Raw genomic sequence first — 21,668 nt, 5'->3', positions numbered from 1 at the left:
TACGAGTTACTATCATCATAAGGCGACGCAACGAAAAAAAAGAATGTATTGAAGGACTTTATGATGTGGATGGGTTGTGGCAGGAAGATAAAGATTTGTTCGAAGGCATTATTGGGAAATTTTATTCGGATCTCTTCACATCGTCAGAGCTGAGTTCGAACAGCTTACATGAGGTGCTTCAGCATGTTAGAATGTCGATAATGGAAGATAAAAATGCAGCCCTTCTCCGTCCCTATTCGAAGGAGGAAGTATTTTCAGCTCTGCAACAAATGCATCCATGTAAAGCCCCTGGTCCGAACGGTATGCATGCAATTTTTTATCAGAAATTTTGGCATATTATAGGTGATGATGTCTATAATTTTGTTAGTAATATTTTACATGGAATAACTACTCTTGACCGTGTGAATAGTACTAATATAGCCTTGATTCCTAAAGTTAAATCACCCACCTCTATGTCAGACTTTAGACCCATTAGCTTGTGTATTGTATTGTACAAGTTAGTTTCGAAAGTCATTGTACTCAGACTGAAGTCTATTTTGCCAGAGGTAGTTATAGAAAACCAGAGTGCATTGTTCCGGGTAGACTCATAACTAATGATGCTCTTATAGCGCTGGAATTATTTAAAACTATGAAAAACGGAAGCCGGGGTAAAAATCTAAGGGTACAATTGCTTTAAAGCTTGATATGAGTAAAGCATATGATAGAGTGGAATGGGGTGTTCTAAAAAAGTTGTTACTCACGATGGGGTTTGATGGTAGATGGGTAAATCTGGTCATGCATTGTGTTTCTTCGGTCAAGTACTCTTTCATTATTAATGGCAGGGTATGTGGTTATGTGTCCCCTACTCGGGGCCTTAGGCAAGGGGATCCTTTATTCCCTTATTTGTTCATTTTGGTTGCTGATGCTTTCTCTCATATGATTCATAATAAGATTTAGAGGAAGGAATTACATGGGGCGAAAGCAAGTAGAAGTGGTCCTGCTATATCACGTCTCTTGTTTGCAAATGACAGTTTACTTTTTGCTAGAGCAACTCGACATGAATGCAAAGTGATAGTTGATTTACTTAACAAATATGAAGTAGCATCCGGACAGAAAATTAACTATGAGAAGTCGGTTGTGTCCTTTAGCAGAGGGGTAAGCATGGAACAACAAGAAGAGTTGATAGGGGTTCTAAATATGCTACGTGTCGACAGGCATGGTGTGAGGAGGGTGTGCCCGTCGTAGGGGATCCATCCCCACTATGCCCATGGCCTTTTACAGACTAGGACTTTACACAGTTTTAAAGTGTGTTAGGATTTGAATTCCTGACTGTTTGGGGGACCTTGAATTAGAGTTAATCCTATCATTACGCTTTTTCGTAAGAAACTAATAAGGAGTCGCCAATGAGTTTTAGGAAAACTCATAAATCTTGTTCATGCCATTCTCCCAAGTAGAGTTTAAGGGATATTTAGCATGAATCATAAGTTTACCCATGCCCAAATTGGTCTACTTATACCATAAATTAGTTCGGGAGCGAGGGTACTAAAATAACGTTCCTCTTAAGGAGGAATCGCTATTCTAGCCCAAGTGCGGCCTCTACTAGCTCTTCCTTTTTCAGAATTTCATTACCAAACAATATATGCAACGTGATACCTAAAACTAAGTTAGTTGATTTTATTTACACACATTAATCACGTAGGAATTACATCGCAAATGTCGTTATTCTTATTTATTCAAATTCGTGAAAGAACAAAAGGTAAACAAGATTCGCCATGGCTAAGTGATAAAACAATCAATTAATTATTCAAATTCTAGTCTGATTAACGAAAGAATACTATGTGAATTAATTGATTAAGTTTATTTAAAGTGACCAAACAACACTAATTAGTTGATTAAAAGTTCTTTAAGCAAGAAAAAAAGGTGATTTATCTAAGTGCTCAAGAATTTACCACTTTTCCTTGCTAGATCTTCGTTTAGAACACTTATGGACTCCTTCTTGTTCGGGAACCTCCACCGTAAGAACAAACGATTAAAAGGGTGAGTGTTTAGGACAAGGGGAATGATTAGTGCATAAGTTCACAAAGTTTCTGCTGACTTTCGGGTTAATTTATGTGTGTCCAAAGCTTCGTATTGAACCTCCATTTATAGGGAATGGGTGAATTTAGGGTTTTGAACATTCTAACGCAGTAGGTGGTGCGCGCATCTCGAAAGGTCACGCGCAGCTGCTGCGCGCAAGTGGTTGAGTTGCGCTGCTGAGGGCAGCGCAACCAATTGTCGTGCGCGTGGCTTTATGGTAAGATTCGATTCAGTATTTTTATAAAATTCAAAATCTTCTGCGAGTGCACAAGGTTGTGCTGGACGTCACGCGCAACCTTGCGGGTTGCGCACACAAGGCCAGCGTGGCTCCTTGAGTTGCGCCCGGTTTTTCCTGCGGTAACCTCAGATTTTAACCTAGGCACCTCTAAACCCGTCAAAGTTAGGTTTAATCTCGGGATTAGGCCTAATTACTAATCGGGCTTAGTTTTAGTTAGCTTTGGTTCATTTCGTATAGGGTCAAGCTAGTTGTTTTATGTGTTTAAGCCTTAATCAGCAGTCCATAAGCATTTTTCTCGTTGATCCAACACAAAGATGGTTTTATTTATCGTCATAGCACTTTCGGTCGGGACAGGGGACTAAAAGTAGATGTCTACACATGGTAAATATTTGAGCATTCCTACTATAGTAGATAGTAGGGAGATCGAAGAAGACTATTTTTGGTGCACTTTTAGACGAAATCTGGAAATAGTTGCAGGGTTAGAAGGAGAAACTACTTTCGAGAGCCGGAAAAGAGGTCTTACTAAAGTCTGTGATTCAGGCTATTCCGGCTTACTTGATGGGGGTGTATAAATTTCCATGCTCGGTGATACTGAATATTTGGTCGGCTATGGCAAGGTTTTTTTTGGGGTCAAAAGGATTCTCACCGTAAGATCCATTGGAAGTCGTGGGAGGTGATGTGTACTCCTAAATGTTATGGGGGAATGGGGTTTAAGGATTTGGAAGTCTTTAATGATGCGCTTCTCAGCAAACAAGCTTGGAGGCTCATTCATAGAGAGAACTCTCTTGTAGGGAGAGTGATGAAAGCAAAATATTACCCAAATTCTTCATTCCTTGATTCATATCTTGGTAGTTCGGGGAATTATTCTTGGAGAAGTATCTGGAGTGTGCGAAGGCTCTTGTGAAGGAGGGACTAATTTGGTGGATAGGCAATGGAACTAACGTCAATATTTGGCTTAACTCGTGGGTAGCCGATGAGGAAGGGAGGTTCATTACGAGCACAGCAGTGGAAGGGCTGAATCATGTAAGTGAATTTGTGAACTTTTCGAAGATGGAGTGGGACGAAGCGCTGATTTCTTCAATTTTCAATGAGAGGGATAAGAAGCCTCTAAGTATGAGAGCTTCGAGGGATGAGCTTACTTGGCTTTTTCTAATGATGGTTTGTACTCAACAAAAACGTCATATATGCTCGGTAAGGGGTGTAATTTCGATTAGTTTCACTAAGCCTGGACTGAGCTGTGGGGATTAGAGGCTTCCCCAAAGGTGCGTCATTTCTTTTGGCGTGCTTACACGAGTACTCTCCCAACTAAGAAGGTGTTGCAGTCTCGCCATTTGATTGAATTTGCTGAGTGCCCTTGGTGCGGTTTAGAGGAAGAATTAACTGCACATGCTCTATTTGGATGTGTGCGGGTGTGTGAATTATGGGTTGAGAGTGGTTGCAGCGCTGCAATCCAACAGAGAAGGGAGAGTATGTGTGATACTTTAGTGCGGTGGGGGCAAATTAGGGCAAAGGTGAAGCAAAGAGCTGCCTTCCTTGCGTGGGTAATCTGCACTAAGAGAAACAATAAGGTATTTGCTAGTACTTGCACTCCAAATGAGATTCTGCTAGCACGAGTTCACAGGTTGGTGGAGGATTTTGGGTTGTATAGCAAGAAGATATATGCAGTAGCTCCTAGGAGACCAAAGGCTAGCAGCAGCAAGTGGGTTGCACCTCCTGCAGGGAAAGTAAAGCTCAATTCTGATGCCTCTTTAAGTGACGAAGGGTGGGATGGCTTGGGAGTGGTAGCTCGGGATCATAATGGCACAGTTAGAAGGATTCGTGCATGGTGTCCCTTGGAGATTGCAGAAGGCAAAGCTCTTCTTTTGGCTGTAAAACTTGCACAACAGTATGGCTACGAAGATGTAATTTTGGAGTCTGATTCTTTGGTCCTCATCAACCGATTTTCGAAAGCTCTTGTGTTTTATTTTGATTGTGTTCTAGATGATCTTCTGTCTTTAAGTAGTTTGTTTAAGTCTTTTCTTTGGTCACATGTTAAAAGGGATGACAACTATGTAGCCCATCACCTTGCTAAGCTAATGTCGTTTGCACCTGAACAAGTCTGGGTTAATCATTGCCCGACGGTGATTTCCCCTTATGTACTCTCGGACACTTTGTCCCTTTAATTAATGCATTAGCTCGGCTTTCCCTCAAAAAAAAAAAAATAGTGTTACACTTACCAAATGCGGTCGTGTTTTAATAAGTGTTATACTTTCTCTTTTGGCAAAAAACTACATTTTAATACTCCCTCCGTTTTTATATACTTGTTCCTTTTTTCATTTTCGGCCGTTTTTAAATACTTGCTCCATTTCCTTATTTGAAAAGCTTTTATAATATTTTAATTCATTTCTCTCAACTAGTGGACCAACATAAATCATATTTTATTGATATCATATTCTCTCTCCTTCCATTCTCTCAACTACTTTTACTTTTTACAATTTTTTATTTTTCAACAAACTCCATTACCTCTGTATTTTATTCTTTTCTCCAATTTCTCCTAAAACTCCGCGCATGGAGAAATGGAGCAAGAATTTAAAAACGAAGAAAGTATTGTACATTTCCCCCTTTATGGTCCCTACCCAAACCCCACTATTACTCCTACTTTTTTTTTTAAATTATTATTTCTTTCTTCTTACCTTCATTACTTTTTTAATAAATTATTAATCCCATTGTCTTTCTTTTATAATTTTTAATGCTCCAACTATCCCACTAACCTTTTATTTTATTTAAATCAATTAAATGGCATATATAACACTTATTTTTTTGATAGGATATATAAGAGGTTACTAATTCACGTCCGGTATTTACCGGGTAACACTCGTATTTTAAATTAAACATACTAATATACCGCTCCCTTAAATAACCCATCAAAACTTTTTTTTTTACTTTAACCTTTCTCTATCCTTACCCTTTTCACCCACCTTTCTCTTTCACCCAAATTCAACCACCAAAACCAGTTAACCAACCACCACCACCACCGGTTACCCCCAAATTCCACCATTTTTTTTTTTTTTAATCTTGGCGTCAACGCTACAAGGGAGGCGCAGATGTCTAGAAATCGCAAAGACAAGGCAGTCGGCACCGGCGAGCAGGTGAGTCGATATTTTTTTTTTATTTTCCGGCGATTTTGAGCTGGTCATATCTCCGGGGGTTCATCCGAAATTCCTATGCGAACCACGAATGAACGCTCGGAAATTTCGGGTCCACGGGGGTTCATTTGAAAATTCCAGGCGTTCATAACATTCATATCGTAGATTTTTGTGTGTTTTTTCCTGAATTATTATTGTAGCACTGATGTGCTTTTTTTGTTTTTTTCCTGAATTATTATTGTAATGTTTATAATGTATTTCTATGATATACTCTGAAAATGTAACTGAAACAAAAATTTGCATATGCTACTAATATTTTGCAAAATTAGCTGTGTATGGTTGGTTGATCGTTTGTGCTGATGTAGAGGTGTGTATTTAGTTGTAATGTTTATTTTTTTGCTGTGATGTTCTGCTGTATGGGTAATTTGATTTCAAAATTGTGAATTTAGTAGTAATCCTCCTTTGTTATATGAGTTAAGGAGAATATTGAAGATGGTTGTGGTGGTGGAGATTCAAGAGCAAGAGAATGGGGTTTATATTAGGTTGGTTATGTTCACTTGCCAAATAGGCGAATACAGGCAAAAGTTTAACTCCCTTGGACTTCCCCTGCTTTAATCAAATAAGAAAGGTTACAAGTTAATTTTTTTTACTTGTAACCTTTCTTATTTTTGTAATTTCTCTCCACTTAAATGGTTAAACCAAACACTCTTGTAGAGTTGTAGGGCTGTAGTGGAGGAACATTTGAAAAATTCTTTACCAAATAAAGTAAAATAAAAAGAAATCTGAAAACAAGACTACAGTAGACAAGGGAATCACAAGTGTGTACGTCAACAGAACCTAACTAAGACAAATTACATGTATACGAATCCAGGAGAAGAAATCCCACAGCCCATGGGTGAAAAAGCAAACAAATGCAAGTGATCTGTGAACATGTGATATGATGCATACTAAATTACTAAGTTATACAGCAACTAAATCAACCCGGTAGTTTTTTATGTTGCCTTACACCTCTAATGTATGATGAGAATCATGGCTGGAGCCATGGCCCTGACTTTGCCATCCTTGATTCCATTACTTGTTGTTGTTAGAGTTCTTTGTCTAAAACATCAAGAGTAATAGACTTGGATTGTATTGAAATCATAAAAGGGGCATTGCTGACTATAGATTTGCTGTTACCTCCTTCAAGATTTGTTCAAAGAAATTCTCTTGAATTCTGTCATTTAGCTTTTCTGATGTTCCGTGTGAATTGTTAACTGTATCATTTGTTGCTTATCAACTACTACTACTCTGTAAATCTCAGCTCATATTTGTGTGTCGTCTAGTTATTTCTTTCGAGTTAGAAAAAGATACTAAACACTTGGGTTTGTTACTTTGTTTCTCTATGCTAGTTATTATGTTATACCTTCTAATTCTTCATCATGTATTGGCTATGAAGGATGCTGGAGGTGGGGCAGATAATTCTGAGTGGCGAAATCTATATGACCTTGAGGAGCCCCCAAGCACTGATGTTAGCCCTCTGAGATTATGTTTTTAGATGAGAAAAATGTGTTAGCTTTTTAGCAGGCTTAGGATGTATAACTCTCTAATAGTATGCTGCTTACAATGTGTGATATAAACAATAGATTTTGCTTGATGTTACTTCAGGTGGTTACCACTTTCAGTTTCTGGGGTAGCATTTCATGTTTATTTATTTGTCTGCATCACCTGAGTTTTTATCAGAAAACATGTCCCGTGCTCCATGTCAAATTAGGATAGTGGGTTTGACATTTGGCTATTGAAACCAATTCATCTCATTACATTACTGTATATTGGTTAGTGATGGCTTAAAGATCACATGTTGTAGACTCACCAAGAGTATAATTCGAAGTTTTGAAGTCTAGTCCCGAATACTTTAATTAATTGTGTTTTTGATAGGGTTCTATTGTTCTAACAATCAAATAATCAGAGACTAAAATGCTACAGTTAGTTTGGAGGTGTACCAAGTTGATTGCAAAACCTTTGTATGTACAACTCACTACTGAGAACCTCACTTTAACTTGTTTTTTTTTTTATTTTTTATTATTATTATTATTGTTATTATTATTATTATTATTATTACTATTATTATTATTATTAGGAAAAATTCATGGGAATAATCCCACCTTTGCGTCGTTCGTTTTTAATAATCCCACCTTTGGATTATTTTGTAATAATCCGACCTTTACCCCCAATTCTTTTTTAATGGTCCCAACCGGTCATGTAACCTGTTATAACAAATTGCAAATTTTGTTTTTTAATTTAAAATTTTAGACAAATTGCATAGTGACACGTGTATTTAAAACCAAAAAAAAAAAAAAATTGACCGGTTTAACCGGTTTCTGGTCAAATGGGACCATTAAAAAAGAATTGGGGGTAAAGGTCGGATTATTAAAAAATAATCCAAAGGTGGGATTATTAAAAACGAACGGCGCAAAGGTGGGATTATTCCCATGAATTTTTCCTTATTATTACTATTATTATTATTATTATTATTATTATTATTATTATTATTATTATTATTATTTTGAACTAAAGTTTGGCTTATTTCTATTTTATTTTGAAAAAAAAATTAAGATTGAGGGTTCGGGAACACGACACGCTTTATCACGGCGCTTAAACGCGTCGGTTAGGAGGGAGAGAGACCGTTATCGTCTTCAGCCTTGCACCGAGACGACACCAGTCCCCCATGGTTGCATGGCGAGTTCGACCTCCGAGGCACAGGATCATCATTCGAGGTCTCAGGAGGTTAGGTCGGGTTTCGAGTCTGAGCATGAGGAGACCGAGTCACCGGGCCCCGAGTACTCGTACAGAGGAGGTCAGGGTTTATCAGGCGATGACGATGATGACGAGGAGGAGTCTGATGAAATTGTTCATACGTATAGGGGTGCCGGTGGGAGATTTGTTGGTACTCAAGAGACTGGTCGTAGTCGGACTCCGGTACAGGACAGCTGGTTAGTGACTACGCCGATGGCCGGCGGTCCAGAAGATGTAAGCGTCATTCCTAGCTATGGTGGTCATGTCGCAGCTGCGATTTGGGGTGGTGTGGAGCGAGGTGTTTTGAGATGTATGAGTAGGAGAAAGATGTGCACTGCATTGGATCAGTTGCGACAGTCGTTATTACCAGAGACATTAGCCCCGATAGATCAGAGCGGGCTATCACATCTTCCTGGCATTATGTATCAGCACCTTGACTGGCCTTTGATTTCAGCGTTCGTGGAGAGATGGCAGCCAAGATACTAACAGTTTTCATTTGTCGTTCGGTGAGATGACGATCATGTTACATGACAGTGTATCATATCCTTGGGATCTCTGTAGATGGTACTATGGTTTCAACTGTTATGGACCCCCTACAGTTACGACAGTATTGCTCGTTCATGATGGATTTGCCTGTTAAGGAGTTACGTAAACCCACTTACACGCCTAGTGGCGCGCTTTCTTCGAGGGTCCTCCAGACGACCTTCAATGTTGAGAGGCCCCCTAAGATTTCCGTGGTGGCATTTATGTGGATTTTACTGGGTTCATCACTCTTTGTGGACAAGAGTGGTAACAGACTTCATCCTTCCCTCATCCATGAGCTTCAGCCTACATTTGTCACTAGTTCCTACTCATGGGGCTCTGCCACTTTAGCTTTTTTGTATCGTCAGTTGGGGCAAGCCTCGCGGGCAGATTGTGATTCCATCTCTGGTTGTCTCACGCTTCTTCAAGCGTGGATTTATGAGTATGTTGTTATGGCATGTTGTTGCTGTTGCTGGGGCTGTGATAATATGTGTAGCTGTAGCTTGGTGTGCAGGCTGGTTTACTCTGGTTCAGGCTGCTGTTTGGTGCTGGGTCAGGCTGGGTTGCTGTCTGTCTTGCTGAGGGTTGCTGGTTGGTGTTACTGAAAGGCATCACCAATTCTCATAATGTTGAATTTCTTGCTAAGTTACTGAAAGGCGTTCTAGAGGTTAGCGCCTACCTTTGATTCCCTTTTGTAAATTATCACCCTGAGAGTTACTCACGTAAGTAGTATGATCTGGTAGTGCATGTATACTAATTTTTTTTACTAAGGATTGAGTGCTTGGGTTTGGTGCCACACTGTGAATTTGCTAATGATCATTAATCTATTTTGTGCTAATTTAGTTTCAAACCTGTTTCCTGGTTTCTGTCACTATCAGTTGTGTTGCCATTCGATGAAGAAACAATTGATTTATTTTTGCATGAGAAAATGATAGAGCTTGTACTTAGATTAATGGTTTGTTGATTTGTTATACTTACTTTTCGTAGATTCTGCTCTAGACTTGTTCATCATATATCCCATATTTTATGATTTTCAGGGTGTTAAAAATAAAAATAAACTTGTCTCATTATGCCGCAGGCCCACATATATGTATTTTCTAATATACAGAGATGAGCTCTCAAGTTAGTTCCGCTTATATAATGATTTATGCTGCTGTGGTTGTTATTAAATCTTTGCAGTTTCTGCCATCGGTGATTACTGCTGCACTGAAAGAAACAACTCATAATTCTGAGGAAGCACTATCCAGTGCCTCTTTAGAACCAGGCAGCCATGGCAACATGTTGCACATTTCACTTATTGGTGATGTTTTGTTTCTGCGTCGTTCTGATGCTTGCTTTTGCTGTTGGCTGCTGCTGCTGTGGCTTGCTTGTTCTTTTGCTCCCTGATCTGCTGCTGGTCTTTGTTGCTGGTGCATGCTGTTTTTGGCTAGTGATAATTGTAGTTGTTACCTTTGTTTTTTGGATTGTTGCTACATATTTACTTTGCTCCTTCCTTTTGGTAGCTTGCTTTTGTCCTGTTCCTTTCGTTCTGGGTAATTATTGCAATTGTTACTTGTGTTTTTTATGGCATTTTTTCTAATAATAATAAAAATAATAATAAAATAATAATAATAATAATAATAATAATAATAATAATAAAAATAATAAAAATAATAATAATAATAATGGGAAAAATAAAAAACAAAGTTCAAACATCATTATTTATGTTTTGAACAACGCATTACATCTATCATGACGCAACTAATCTTTCCCACAAACCAATTCTAAGCTGGTATCGTTGCTCCCATCCAATAACGCTAGGTTCACGAGCCCGGTACCAAACATCTGCAATCGGGGGAATCGGATGGTCTTGATCAAGCTGTAATAGAATAAAATGTGACCCACCCACAGTACCTATAACAAACTCTCGAGCTGGTGCAGTAGCATTGTCGGGGGCCCGCAATGGTAACACAGTGATGCAAGGATAGTAGCTCGTCGGTGTCAACCCAATGCCATAACAAATCACAGTTACATTGTACAAGGTAGCAATTACATACAAATCCTGAAAGGCTACCATCCAATGTCTTTCCCCACATGGGCCACCGCTCCAACGAATACGCTGTATCTCAAAATCCAAACCACCTGGCTCATAATAAATCCTCCTGTATAAGTGTGGATAACCGATGATCTCATTAGCCATGATTTGTCGAGCTAATCTCCATTGCTCTTGATCACCCATGAAGAAGGAGACAACACAACGAAAGCCGCAATTACCATCACCAATGACATCATTCCATCCGGTTATGTAAGGCAATATAGGTCCGGGGAGCAAGTGAGCGTACCTACATTGTTCGATGTTGAATCCATTTCCTCCTAAAAATACACATTCGTAATAGGTAGAAAATAAATCATCAATTAATAGATTGTATGTTATAAAAAAAATTATTACAAAAAAATAATTCATACCGGATTCAGTTTGACGGTTTTGCCTTGAATTATGTTGTCTCGACCTTCTCCCTCCACGACCGCTTGTGTTACGCTCAACATTCTCGAAATGGCTACGATCACGCCTAGTAGAACGATCCTGTGGTCGACCTCGTGTTGAGTGATTCACTTCCAGCTCCTCAAGATCTGAATGATTCGGATGCAGCTCATCTTCAATGATGCGAGAAACATTCTGAATCGTAACAGGGTCACTAGCCAAAACCTCATCGACAAGGGAGCGAAAATGTATTGCTTCTTCAGCTGACTCATCGACGAACTCCGGTATATCAACACCATCACCAATGACAAGGCTCTGCCAAAATGGATGAATTTGACTGCAATACAACCCCTCCTTATCATGCATTGAATCATAAATCTGGCAAGCATATGGTATCCCATGGGTGATCCGTAGAGCACAACCGCAACGCTCATGCACCTCGTAACTCAACTCTGTCATTCTTTGCGTCTCATCGTAAAGAAAAGACAGGCAATGATGAGAAACTTTTCCATTAAGCCGCTGCAACGGCATGTGCCTGTACTTCTCACCCACTTTAGATCTACTAGCCTCCAAAGCGTTATGTATTCCAACGATCTGATTTCCAATCTGGCAATGCACTCGAGCCCATACCATATCCAAAGAACCAGTCGATGATTCCATCCAACTCTTGACCGCCGAGTGCTGACTCTCAACCCTACATGTAGAAACGTTACCATAGTGCATAACTTTGTTCGTCCAACACGTCACAAATTTCTCTCTATGGGGAAGCCAAGTAGTCTCAACGTAATCCACAACTTTTGGATACCGACCCCAACTTGTTTTCAATCTCTGCAAGGCTAACTCATATTCCGGCTCAGATGCTGCATCCATGACTCGTTTCCATCTACCATTTTTGAACTTTGCACCCACTGTCTTGTCCTTGAACAATCCAGTCACATAAGCTTCGACATCTTTATTAATGTGCCACCTACAAAGTAAATGCGTAGTGTGAGGAAACTCGGCTTTCAATGCTGTACAAAGTCCAAGCTCACGGTCAGTTAAGAACACTGATGGCTTCTGTTGGTATCCGATCAAATTCCTAAATCTCTGAAGCACCCATCGATAACTAGCTTGTGTCTCGTTTCTCATGAACACATATCCAACAAGGAAATTCTGATTGGTCGGTGTAACCCCAACTATCTCAAAGAATGGCATGCCGTATCTGTTTGTCTTGTATGTGGAGTCCATAACAATCACGTACGGATATGTGCGTAACAAGTTGCACGTGATCGGATGCACCATGAATGCATGCTGTAAAACACCGATGTCATCAGCCATAACCCAGTAAAGGTAGTGACTCTCTCTAGTCAAATGCAGTAATTGTTGAACCACTCCTCTTCCTTTGGAATCCTCCATTCTGATGTCACTTCTACAATTGTATATATGCCTGATGTTTGGATGATCTTTAGGAAATTGCTCTATAATGGTTACCATGATATTACGAGGGGCAACCTTTGACCTCATCAAGTTACGCACAACCTGTTTCGCACCTGGACTAAGACCACTGATTTGTCGATGACCTTCAGGATACACAATGAATGGATGATTGTGGGTGCCGGTTACATCATTTTTAGCACAGATCCTCCAACCATCAGTGCTTCTCTCGTAATATATCTTGATGTAGAAAGGACACCCAACGGACTTGGTTTTAGTGTCCTTGCGAATCACATTCTCCAAATCTCTTGGCCTTTTCTTCCGACCACGATCGCAAGCCAAATATCGATACGGCTGACTATCGGTGGTTTTTTTGTACGATGCTGAGACAAATATAAATCCAATTGGCCGGGCAATTTCTTTCGCCCATTCAACAGCAGCATCATAACTGGGAAACACTGTGTCGATTTGAAAATGGCCACTATAATTCACACCATCACCACCGTTTCTGATTCTGAATCCTATATAAAAACCACAAACAAACTACTTAAGAACCCATATAATAATAATAATAATAATAATAATAATAATAATAAACGACAAAAATACGATAATAATAAGTACAAATGCTTGAAATGATTGAATGTACCATGGAAGAAATGCCTGAAAATTTAGAATCTACCATGGGACACTCTAAAATTTCAAGCGTTTCTTCCATGAACATTTAAATTTACAATTGTGAGAAACACCTGATATTTTTGAATGTACCATGGATGAAACGCCTGAAAATTTAGAATCTACCAAGGACATACTAAAATTTCAGGCGTTCCTACTATGGTTCGCCTGAAAATTTAGAATGTCCTTGGTAGATTCCAAAATTTCAGGCGTTCCATTTGAAAATACAATGTGAGGAACGCCTGATGTTTTTGAATCTTCCTCGGACATTCTAAATTTTCAGGCGTTCCTACCGGGGTAGATTCTAAATTCTCAGGCGTTTCTCTGGCAGTTACGAAATAAATAAAAAAACGACAAAAATTCATCGTACTCACAGTCACAGGCGACTCCGGTGGCGTCGACAATTCTGCAAACTCGTCCATTCACCGCTAAGTAAATAGTTTTTGAATAAAGTTTTTTTTTTTTATTTTTTTTTATTTTTTTTTATGATGAATAATGGTGGCTGGTGGTTGTCTGGCGGCGGTGACTATTCGGTGGCTAGTGGGGTAAAAATCAAATAGGGTAAATTTATAAGGTATAACAGTAAATTAGGGTAAGAGTAAATTAGGATAAAATTATAAAGAGGGCATGTTTGTAATGTCATGTTAAAATACGGGCGTTACCTGGTAAATACCGGACGCGATATGTAACACTTATTTAAACGTATTTAAAAATTAATTTAGTGCTAATCAGGAAATAAAAGGCTTAAAAAAAAAAAAAAAAATCCAGGAAGTAGTCTCATTTGCTTTTTCATACGTTTGTGCCTTGCTCAATAAGTCAGTGTTCTCTGCAATCTCCATTTATACTCTCCTCCTTTCTCTTTTCACCCTTCACAATTCGCAAATTTCACTGCAAAATCTCTCTTTCTCTCTCCTCTTCAACCTTAATCAACAATGGAGGATCTCGGTCTCAACGCCCCTCATTCCATGGGAACCACCATTATTGGCGTCACTTACAAGGACGGTGTTATTCTCGGCGCCGATTCTCGTACTAGCACAGGTAATTACTACGTTTCCGGCGATTATTTTCACGATTTCTCACTTATCCAAATCTTCATTTTGCATCAATTTTATTGGGTTTCATTTGATTTTGAATTTGAGGCTGTAACAAAATTTGGGATTATTGATTCTAGGGTTTTAGCGAAATCAATTATGAGCTTAATTTTTTCTGATGCATTTTGCAGGTGTTTATGTTGCGAATCGTGCATCGGACAAGATCACTCAACTTACTGATAATGTTTATGTTTGTCGTTCTGGATCGGTAATGCCATCTTAATTAAACTTTTTGTTTTTGTTTAAATTTTGATTCTTGTATATAATATTAGTCTGTTTATATTTTTTTTTTTAATATATCATATGCTTTTTTCCTATATTGGAGTTGTTTACTCTTTGCAATGCTTACATTCGGAGGACATTTCTGGGGTTCTAGTGGATAAATGCTTGTCAATTGACTGTTTTTATTGGGGAAGTTTCATGGCACTGTCGTTTATCCGATGCGGTTTTTGTTAAGACTTATAAGCTCTTGGGTATGCTGTTTATGGTTCTGTACATGGTAACAGGAATATTGGATGTGTTGTTTACTTGTGGGATGATTTTAGATTACATTGTACGTTAACTTTTAAATGGAAGCGGTTTGTTTAATCTGCGTGATTTTCCTGTATATTATATTGCTGGAAGAAAGGGGAATCAGGACAAATTTGAGATTTTAACTCTTTTTCCCTCCACTTCTTCATACCACAAGCGTAGTTATGGTCTCGAAAATCATCTTGTGAAGTTTGAAATATCGTTGACTATTAGTAAGCTGAGTATTAACATTGTGGATGTTTAGTCAGTTTATTTTATTATGCTAGCTAGCTGTCTGATACTGCCTCTGGTAATGTAAAATGTTTGATCATGTGCTGCTGGAAGAGCCTGGAACATGGTGGAGGGTGTGATTTCCTTGTTAGAAAGACTTTTGTGTCTTAATCAAGATGCACGATTTTTCTTATATTGTTTAGACTGGGGTGGGTAATGACAGCAGGGTAAAGGTACTGTTCCTGGGGCTACTGTGAATATTTTCTGAGATGTCATTTCTTGGAGTATATCATTTGGGAAGTGGTGGTGCTTTTATATTGGCAAATGGCTGGTGCTGCTGCAAAATGAGTTTTGGATATCCAATACAGTTTAGTTTAAAAATATAGGGGAAATTAAGGTGTAAGGGTGTGGGGGCCTCTCCTTCCATGTTTTGGATATCCAGTACAGTTTATTTTTGTATATCATGTGAGTAAAAGGAATGTGGAGGTTCCAAAAGTATGTGTTTGAAACCTGTTTTGGAGATATAAGCTTAGTTTTAAGCCCTTCAAGGAATGAGTGAATATTTGTTATAATAGTTTATGGTGTAGATTTTATATGGTGTCATCTTTCTGCTTTAGCATTGCACTACTGCAGTAGTTCTCTTTTCTGTTTCCGCTTAGAAGGTAATTTATTAAACTATGACGGAGCCAAGGAATAAGAATGTTTTAGTACTCACTGTTTAATCAGTCATAGATGAGAAGCGATACCAGAGAATTTTTTCCTCCTGTATAGTCTCATAGTTTTGGCTTTAGACTGTTAACGGAGAGTGTGTTCGTTATTCAGTTATAGCTGAATGAACTTTTTAATGCTGCATGCAGTTTGAGGAAAGTAATTTTTGGATTACTACGTGTTATTTTTGGACAATATAAAGATAATTATATGTCTAGAAGGATTTGATAGGACCTTTTGTACTCCTGATGTGTTGAGAACTTGAATTGTGTTATTTTCTCTATTCCGTAATAATTTATAAAAAAATAAAAATTTGAAAAGACAATAAGAGGATGTCGTTAACTATATGCTAATATATGTATTTAATTCCAAACTTAGATATTTCTTGGTTTGTATGAATTGTATCTAGTGACTAGTATTACTATTATGTATCCTAGAGCAATGAGTGTAGTTGGAAGATGCATTGATGCTGCTGACGTTTTAATTCACTGATGTAAGTATGGGCAATTTGCAGGCTGCAGACTCCCAGATTGTATCTGATTATGTACGATATTTTCTTCATCAGCACACGTAAGGCTACTAATTCAACTTTTAGCTTTTTATGCTATTGTTTAATTGAGGTCTTGGTGATTAGGAATTTTTGAACTTCATCAATGGCTTTCCTTTTCTATCAGCCAACATATTATAGTATAATTTTTAAGCTTTGTGGATGGTGTTAATACACTATACTTGCGGGATGCTTTTAGAAGTTGAGTATTCGCATTCAATATTGTCATAGTGAAAGTGCTATTATCTCTCTTGCTTTTGATGAGTGACCTTTCAGTTTCCCTTTTCTGCCAATGCCCAAGGCCCCCCCGACACTTCTGTAAAGGGGGATATCATTTTCTGCAAATATATCATGTTTGTGCAAAGGCTCTTGCTTGTTTCCCGTTGCTAATTGAGTATCTGTATTTTAGAATTGTCATGACTCCAACTGTTGTCAATCATTGCAAGCAATGCTCTAAAATTTTTAAACAAAGTTTTACTGCTTAGGAAAGGATCTATTTTATGAATCAAATTAAATTCCTACAGCGCTCTACTGTTAATCATTCTCCTGCACTTCCCATTAGGGTAGCTTTGATTTGTGATGACTGGTTTCATATAAGTGATAGTGGTCAGATACTGCAGAGTTGAGCTGAATAACCTCATCTTATTGAGGAAAGTTAAAGAAAACCCCCTTATGATTACGTGGTTTTGACTTTGAGTCTTTCGACACATGGACATAAACATGAAGGCCAAATTATGCACTGCAGAAGAGTGAGCCACATATATGATACTCTCTGTAATGTGCAAATAATATAATCCCTAGTTTTTCAAGTGAGGCTCCCACTTTTGTGGGGTGGGGGTGCTGGAGATCTGATGTATGCACCCTTAGCTATAATCTATAGTGCCATTTTTCTTGTCCTTATTATAATCCAAATGCTTAAATATTGTTAGTTTTGGCTCTGTTAGCTCAACTGGAATACGAAAGGAAATAGCATGGACAATAATTACAGTATCCTAAAGCCCTTGAGAGTAGTATCTTTAGTTCACCAAATTCCAACTCACGCAACAATTAATCTGCCAATAAAGAGCTTCTGTTACTTTCCTGTTATATCTTCTAATCTTCCTAAATTCCTATATAATTTTTCTCATTTTGTTTGATGGGGATTAAAGTTAATTAAAACTCTTGTTGCATGTAGATTAGAACTTCCATTAGAGTAATAATGAAATTGTTTTTTATTTTTTATTTATTTATTTATTTAATTTTTTTTTTTTTTTATGGATAAGTAATAATGAAATTAAGGGTGTGTCACACTGTCACAGATTTAACATAATATTAATATTTAATGCAAGTCCTTTCCACCCATATTTTCCTTTCTTATTGTTCTTAAAATTCTGTATTACAGGATACAGTTGGGACAGCCTGCTACTGTCAAAGTTGCTGCTAATCTTGTCAGACTATTATCATATGGAAATAAGGTCTGGTTTAATTTTTTAGTTTGTATGATTTGCTTGTGTTCTATTCACATTGTCATACCTTGTATTTGAGTATACTCTGACTGGTCATTTCAACCTTAGTCTACATTTTTTGAATTTAATTTGTCTCATCTAATCGAGCTTCTCGGCCAATCTTGTCTATGTAGTGACAAGACTGATAACCTTTTGTACACTGTACACTTTTGACTCCCCTTGAGCATGATATTGGAATGCATTCTCGTTTCCCCCCCTTTTCTCTTTCACCTAATAAATAATGTGTGTGCGTGTGTGTGTGTGGGTTATTTTTATTTATTTATTTTTATTTTCCCCTTTTTGTGAGTGTGTTAAGGCAGATCTTGATTGGGGAGTTTAGAGGGAATTTATTTTTTTCTATTACTTGGACTTTCAGCTGGTGATGTATAAAATTATAATGTTAACCAACTAAAATTGTATATCGGTATACATTAGAAATTCATGGAGAGATTACCAAATGCTGGATTGCTGGTTCTTAAATCGGATGAAAGTAGGTATTTATCTGAGCTGCTGGCTACAATAACCAGGAAGTACACCTTGTTACAATATTTTCTTTTCTATCTAGTTTTATTCTTTTGTAAATATCTCAAAACTGAAAATTCCTACGAAAGAAAAAGGATAAAGTGCATAACTGAAAAGGAAACTTTTCTCTAATAGGTTTATCATACTATGTATCTAGGCTCTTTGCTTTATCTTCATTACTAAAGTATGTATGAACATATTTTATTTATGAAATTATGTAGGATATTTTCATATCATCCTCTTCTCTCTTTTTTTTTTAACTTAGATTACTTGCTATTATCAAAGTAGGTGATCATCTAAAGAACTTTTTATATCATTTCTGATTGTTTCTATCTAAACCCAAGCAATGGAGGTTACTATGCATTTATCTGCTTGTGACATTTTTGTTTCCTGTCCATAATACTTATCATTTGTCTTATCATGCATCAAAACTATTTAGATTGCTCTTGCTCTGTTGCTCCATGATAAATAAGTGTTTTGTGAAATTCTACAGGACATGCTACAAACAGGCATGATTGTTGGAGGATGGGACAAATATGAAGGAGGTAAAATATATGGAATTCCACTTGGTGGAACAATCATTGAACAGCCTTTTTCCATTGGAGGTATGTCCTTTTTGAGCCAACTCTTCCATGCTTGACATGGATCTTATACTTTTTTAGATTTTCATACTTAATTATTACTTTTTGGTGGGGTATCAGTTGTCATATTGATAGATTAGCTGGTGCCTGCAACCAGTGATTCATGTTCATGATTTTCTTTTAAATTTATGTTTGAACTGTTTTTTGCATTGAAAAATTTTGTGTGTAATTGTGGGTATATAATTGTGGCCATGATCATTATGTTATAAATTCACCAATTTTGGTCACTTGAATCGGTCTCTCATCCCCATCCTGGTAAGATGATTACGATTAGATTATGATTTCTGTGTATAAGATTCAATTATTTCGTCATGAATGCTGGAGCAGTAATAGATCTATTTAGCAGAAGTTGCTAATGCTGAAGGATGTGTCATCTTGATATGTTGGAAGTCTTGGATATTAAAATTGTGTTTGCTTGGATGGCTTTAGTATAGTTGAATTACTAAGGGATGGATGATGATGTGATTAATGTAGGTTTAATCCTTACTATAACTTTGGTTTATCGTCCTTAATTGAGTGGCGAGTTTCTCAAGGAAGGTTTTGAGAAAGTTCATCTTAGTTTTCTGGCAGAAGTGTTTCAGTCTTCCGACTTTCTATTGTTGGTTATAGCTTCTTATGCTCTATAACTAGTGATCTTTAGGTTTTAAAACATGTCAAACATGTCCATGTTCTTATAAGTTTTATGCTTCCCTTTAGTCATGCATATGCTTAACTTGCTAAAGCATCCTTTTGCAGGATCTGGCTCCTCGTATCTGTATGGATTTCTTGATCAAGCGTGGAAAGATGGAATGACCAAGGAGGAAGCTGAGGTATTTTGAATTGTTGTATGCTACATTCATATCGTGTTACCTGCATTGGGGAAACTCTCTATCTGCCATCATGAATAAGTTAAAGTTTGGCTTTTTACTGATCTGGATATACTTGGTAGTGCTGATGTTCTTTAAATAATAATTAGATGATGATTTAGGCTCTGTTTATTTCAGCTTATTTTGTCTAAAGTTATTTTATTTGGACTTGTCTGAAATTATTTTGTGCGATAAAAAGTTTTGTGATTTTGTCACAACTTATTTTATCAGTACTTAATTTGTACCAGTATGATATTAGTTGAACTTAAATAAACTTATTTTGTCTGAAATCGATGCAAGTATAAATAAGATGAAACAAACAGACCCTTAGTTGAGTGTCTGGAATAAGTCAATGTAAGTTTAAACAAGAAAGCTAAGAGAGTAAGATTGCTTTGCTTTCTTCATTCCAACTCCATTTTGCATCTCATTGCTTTGGTTGTATATGTGCACACTTCATCTATTCCTTGGAAATTGTCAATGTTTTCATTCCTAATAGTCTAAAAACTGAAAGAAACATTTGTATAAGACTGTCTTACCATCATAAGACCACTTTTGTGAATCATGTTAAGCATGTGACCCTATCCCAATTGCTTTCTCCCCTTGGACAATACACCTACAAGGTTGTTATGACGATTAATGGTCTTATTTAATAGTTTGTTAAAATCTGATCAATTGCATAATAATAAATGATTGCCCCTTTTCTTTCCCCTTTAAATCTGAGATGTAGCTAGCAAATGCTGTACTATGAAGAACCAACTATTTTGTTATTTCTTAATAGATTCTCTCAATCTTTTCAGGATCTAGTGAAGAAAGCAGTCTCCCTTGCCATTGCCCGAGATGGTGCCAGTGGTGGCGTCGTTCGAACTGTCATTGTATGACCTCTTTCGTATTTTCCCCTCTCTTGCATTCATTTTCTGCTGGTTGAGTAGAATGTCCCATGTAATCTCATCACAATGCTAATGAACTCGAACTCTGATTGTATTGTTTCAGATCAATGAAGAGGGAGTGACCAGAAATTTCTACCCAGGTGACCAACTTCCACTATGGCATGAAGAATTGGCGCCACAAGATTCCTTGTTGGATATATGGGGAACTGCTGCAAGCCCCGAGCCCATGACCACCGAATAGACCTAGCTTTAAACATTCATGCAAACTTGAAATTTCGAATGCCTAAATGTATGGGTTGACAGTCTGAAGTCGTAAAACAACAGTGTTTGTAGTATTCAGCCCTAACAGCTTTAGATTTGTTCAAAGGGTTTGGAAGCAAACATTCATCCTATTTGGCGGCCTTAGCTTTTGGGTATGGCCCTTTGTTTTGGAAATGGGAAGCTCTCATATGCATGGATGTCTCTCCCTCTTTAAAAAATTATGATAATTTCGTCGGCTAGGCATGGGGTTAGGCTATGCATACTATATAATAGATTCCTCTCCTTTTCCTTCCTTTACTAATAACAAGCCAAACATTGGATAATATAGTTTCTTTTCTCTTCCTTTTCATTCCCTTACTTTCCTGTATTTATACAAGATAATATCTTCTTTTTTTAAAAAAAATTTTTATTTTTATTTGAAGAAAGAGAATTTCCTAATTAAAATAGATAAATTATTATTATTATTATTATTATTATTATTATTATTATTATTATTATTATTATTATTATTTTTTTTTTTATTTTTTTTTTTTTTAACGGGAAGCAAAAGGATTTTATTAAGCTTCAAAGTGGCTTAAGTCAACCATAACAAACTTTGTTACATCACACGGATAGTCCTCCATCCACTCTAAAATCAGAAAATTGATTACATAATTTAGCTAAACTATGAGCAACCTGAT

General features: G+C 37.3%; 4 protein-coding genes across 4 annotated transcripts; 3 read left to right on the top strand and 1 right to left on the bottom strand.

The window, feature by feature from the left end:
- Positions 1–741: 741 nt before the first annotated feature.
- LOC110710224 lies at positions 742–4,455 on the top strand. The gene is made up of 4 exons (XM_021888496.1): positions 742–822; positions 937–1,134; positions 3,146–3,451; positions 3,544–4,455. Exons 1-4 carry the CDS (start codon positions 742–744, stop codon positions 4,453–4,455), a joined length of 1,497 nt encoding a protein of 498 aa, XP_021744188.1.
- Positions 4,456–5,127: 672 nt separating this feature from the next.
- Positions 5,128–10,276, top strand: LOC110710337. The gene is made up of 3 exons (XM_021888620.1): positions 5,128–5,421; positions 8,011–9,379; positions 9,892–10,276. Exons 1-2 carry the CDS (start codon positions 5,377–5,379, stop codon positions 8,674–8,676), a joined length of 711 nt encoding a protein of 236 aa, XP_021744312.1. The 5' UTR covers positions 5,128–5,376; the 3' UTR covers positions 8,677–9,379; positions 9,892–10,276.
- Positions 10,277–10,441: 165 nt separating this feature from the next.
- LOC110710223 (PKS-NRPS hybrid synthetase CHGG_01239-like) lies at positions 10,442–13,271 on the bottom strand. The gene is made up of 3 exons (XM_021888495.1): positions 13,250–13,271; positions 11,158–13,107; positions 10,442–11,064 (listed from the first exon to the last, which is right to left on the bottom strand). Exons 1-3 carry the CDS (start codon positions 13,269–13,271, stop codon positions 10,442–10,444), a joined length of 2,595 nt encoding a protein of 864 aa, XP_021744187.1.
- Positions 13,272–14,008: 737 nt separating this feature from the next.
- Positions 14,009–21,330, top strand: LOC110710182 (proteasome subunit beta type-6). Its single transcript, XM_021888445.1, has 8 exons — positions 14,009–14,299; positions 14,484–14,560; positions 16,316–16,371; positions 17,730–17,802; positions 18,848–18,959; positions 19,731–19,804; positions 20,638–20,712; positions 20,831–21,330. Exons 1-8 carry the CDS (start codon positions 14,194–14,196, stop codon positions 20,966–20,968), a joined length of 711 nt encoding a protein of 236 aa, XP_021744137.1. The 5' UTR covers positions 14,009–14,193; the 3' UTR covers positions 20,969–21,330.
- Positions 21,331–21,668: the final 338 nt, after the last annotated feature.

The sequence above is a fragment of the Chenopodium quinoa genome, unplaced genomic scaffold (genome assembly GCF_001683475.1).
Source record: "Chenopodium quinoa cultivar QQ74 unplaced genomic scaffold, ASM168347v1, whole genome shotgun sequence".
NCBI classification, from domain to species: domain Eukaryota; kingdom Viridiplantae; phylum Streptophyta; class Magnoliopsida; order Caryophyllales; family Amaranthaceae; genus Chenopodium; species Chenopodium quinoa.
This window is presented reverse-complemented; position numbering and strand designations above follow the sequence as displayed.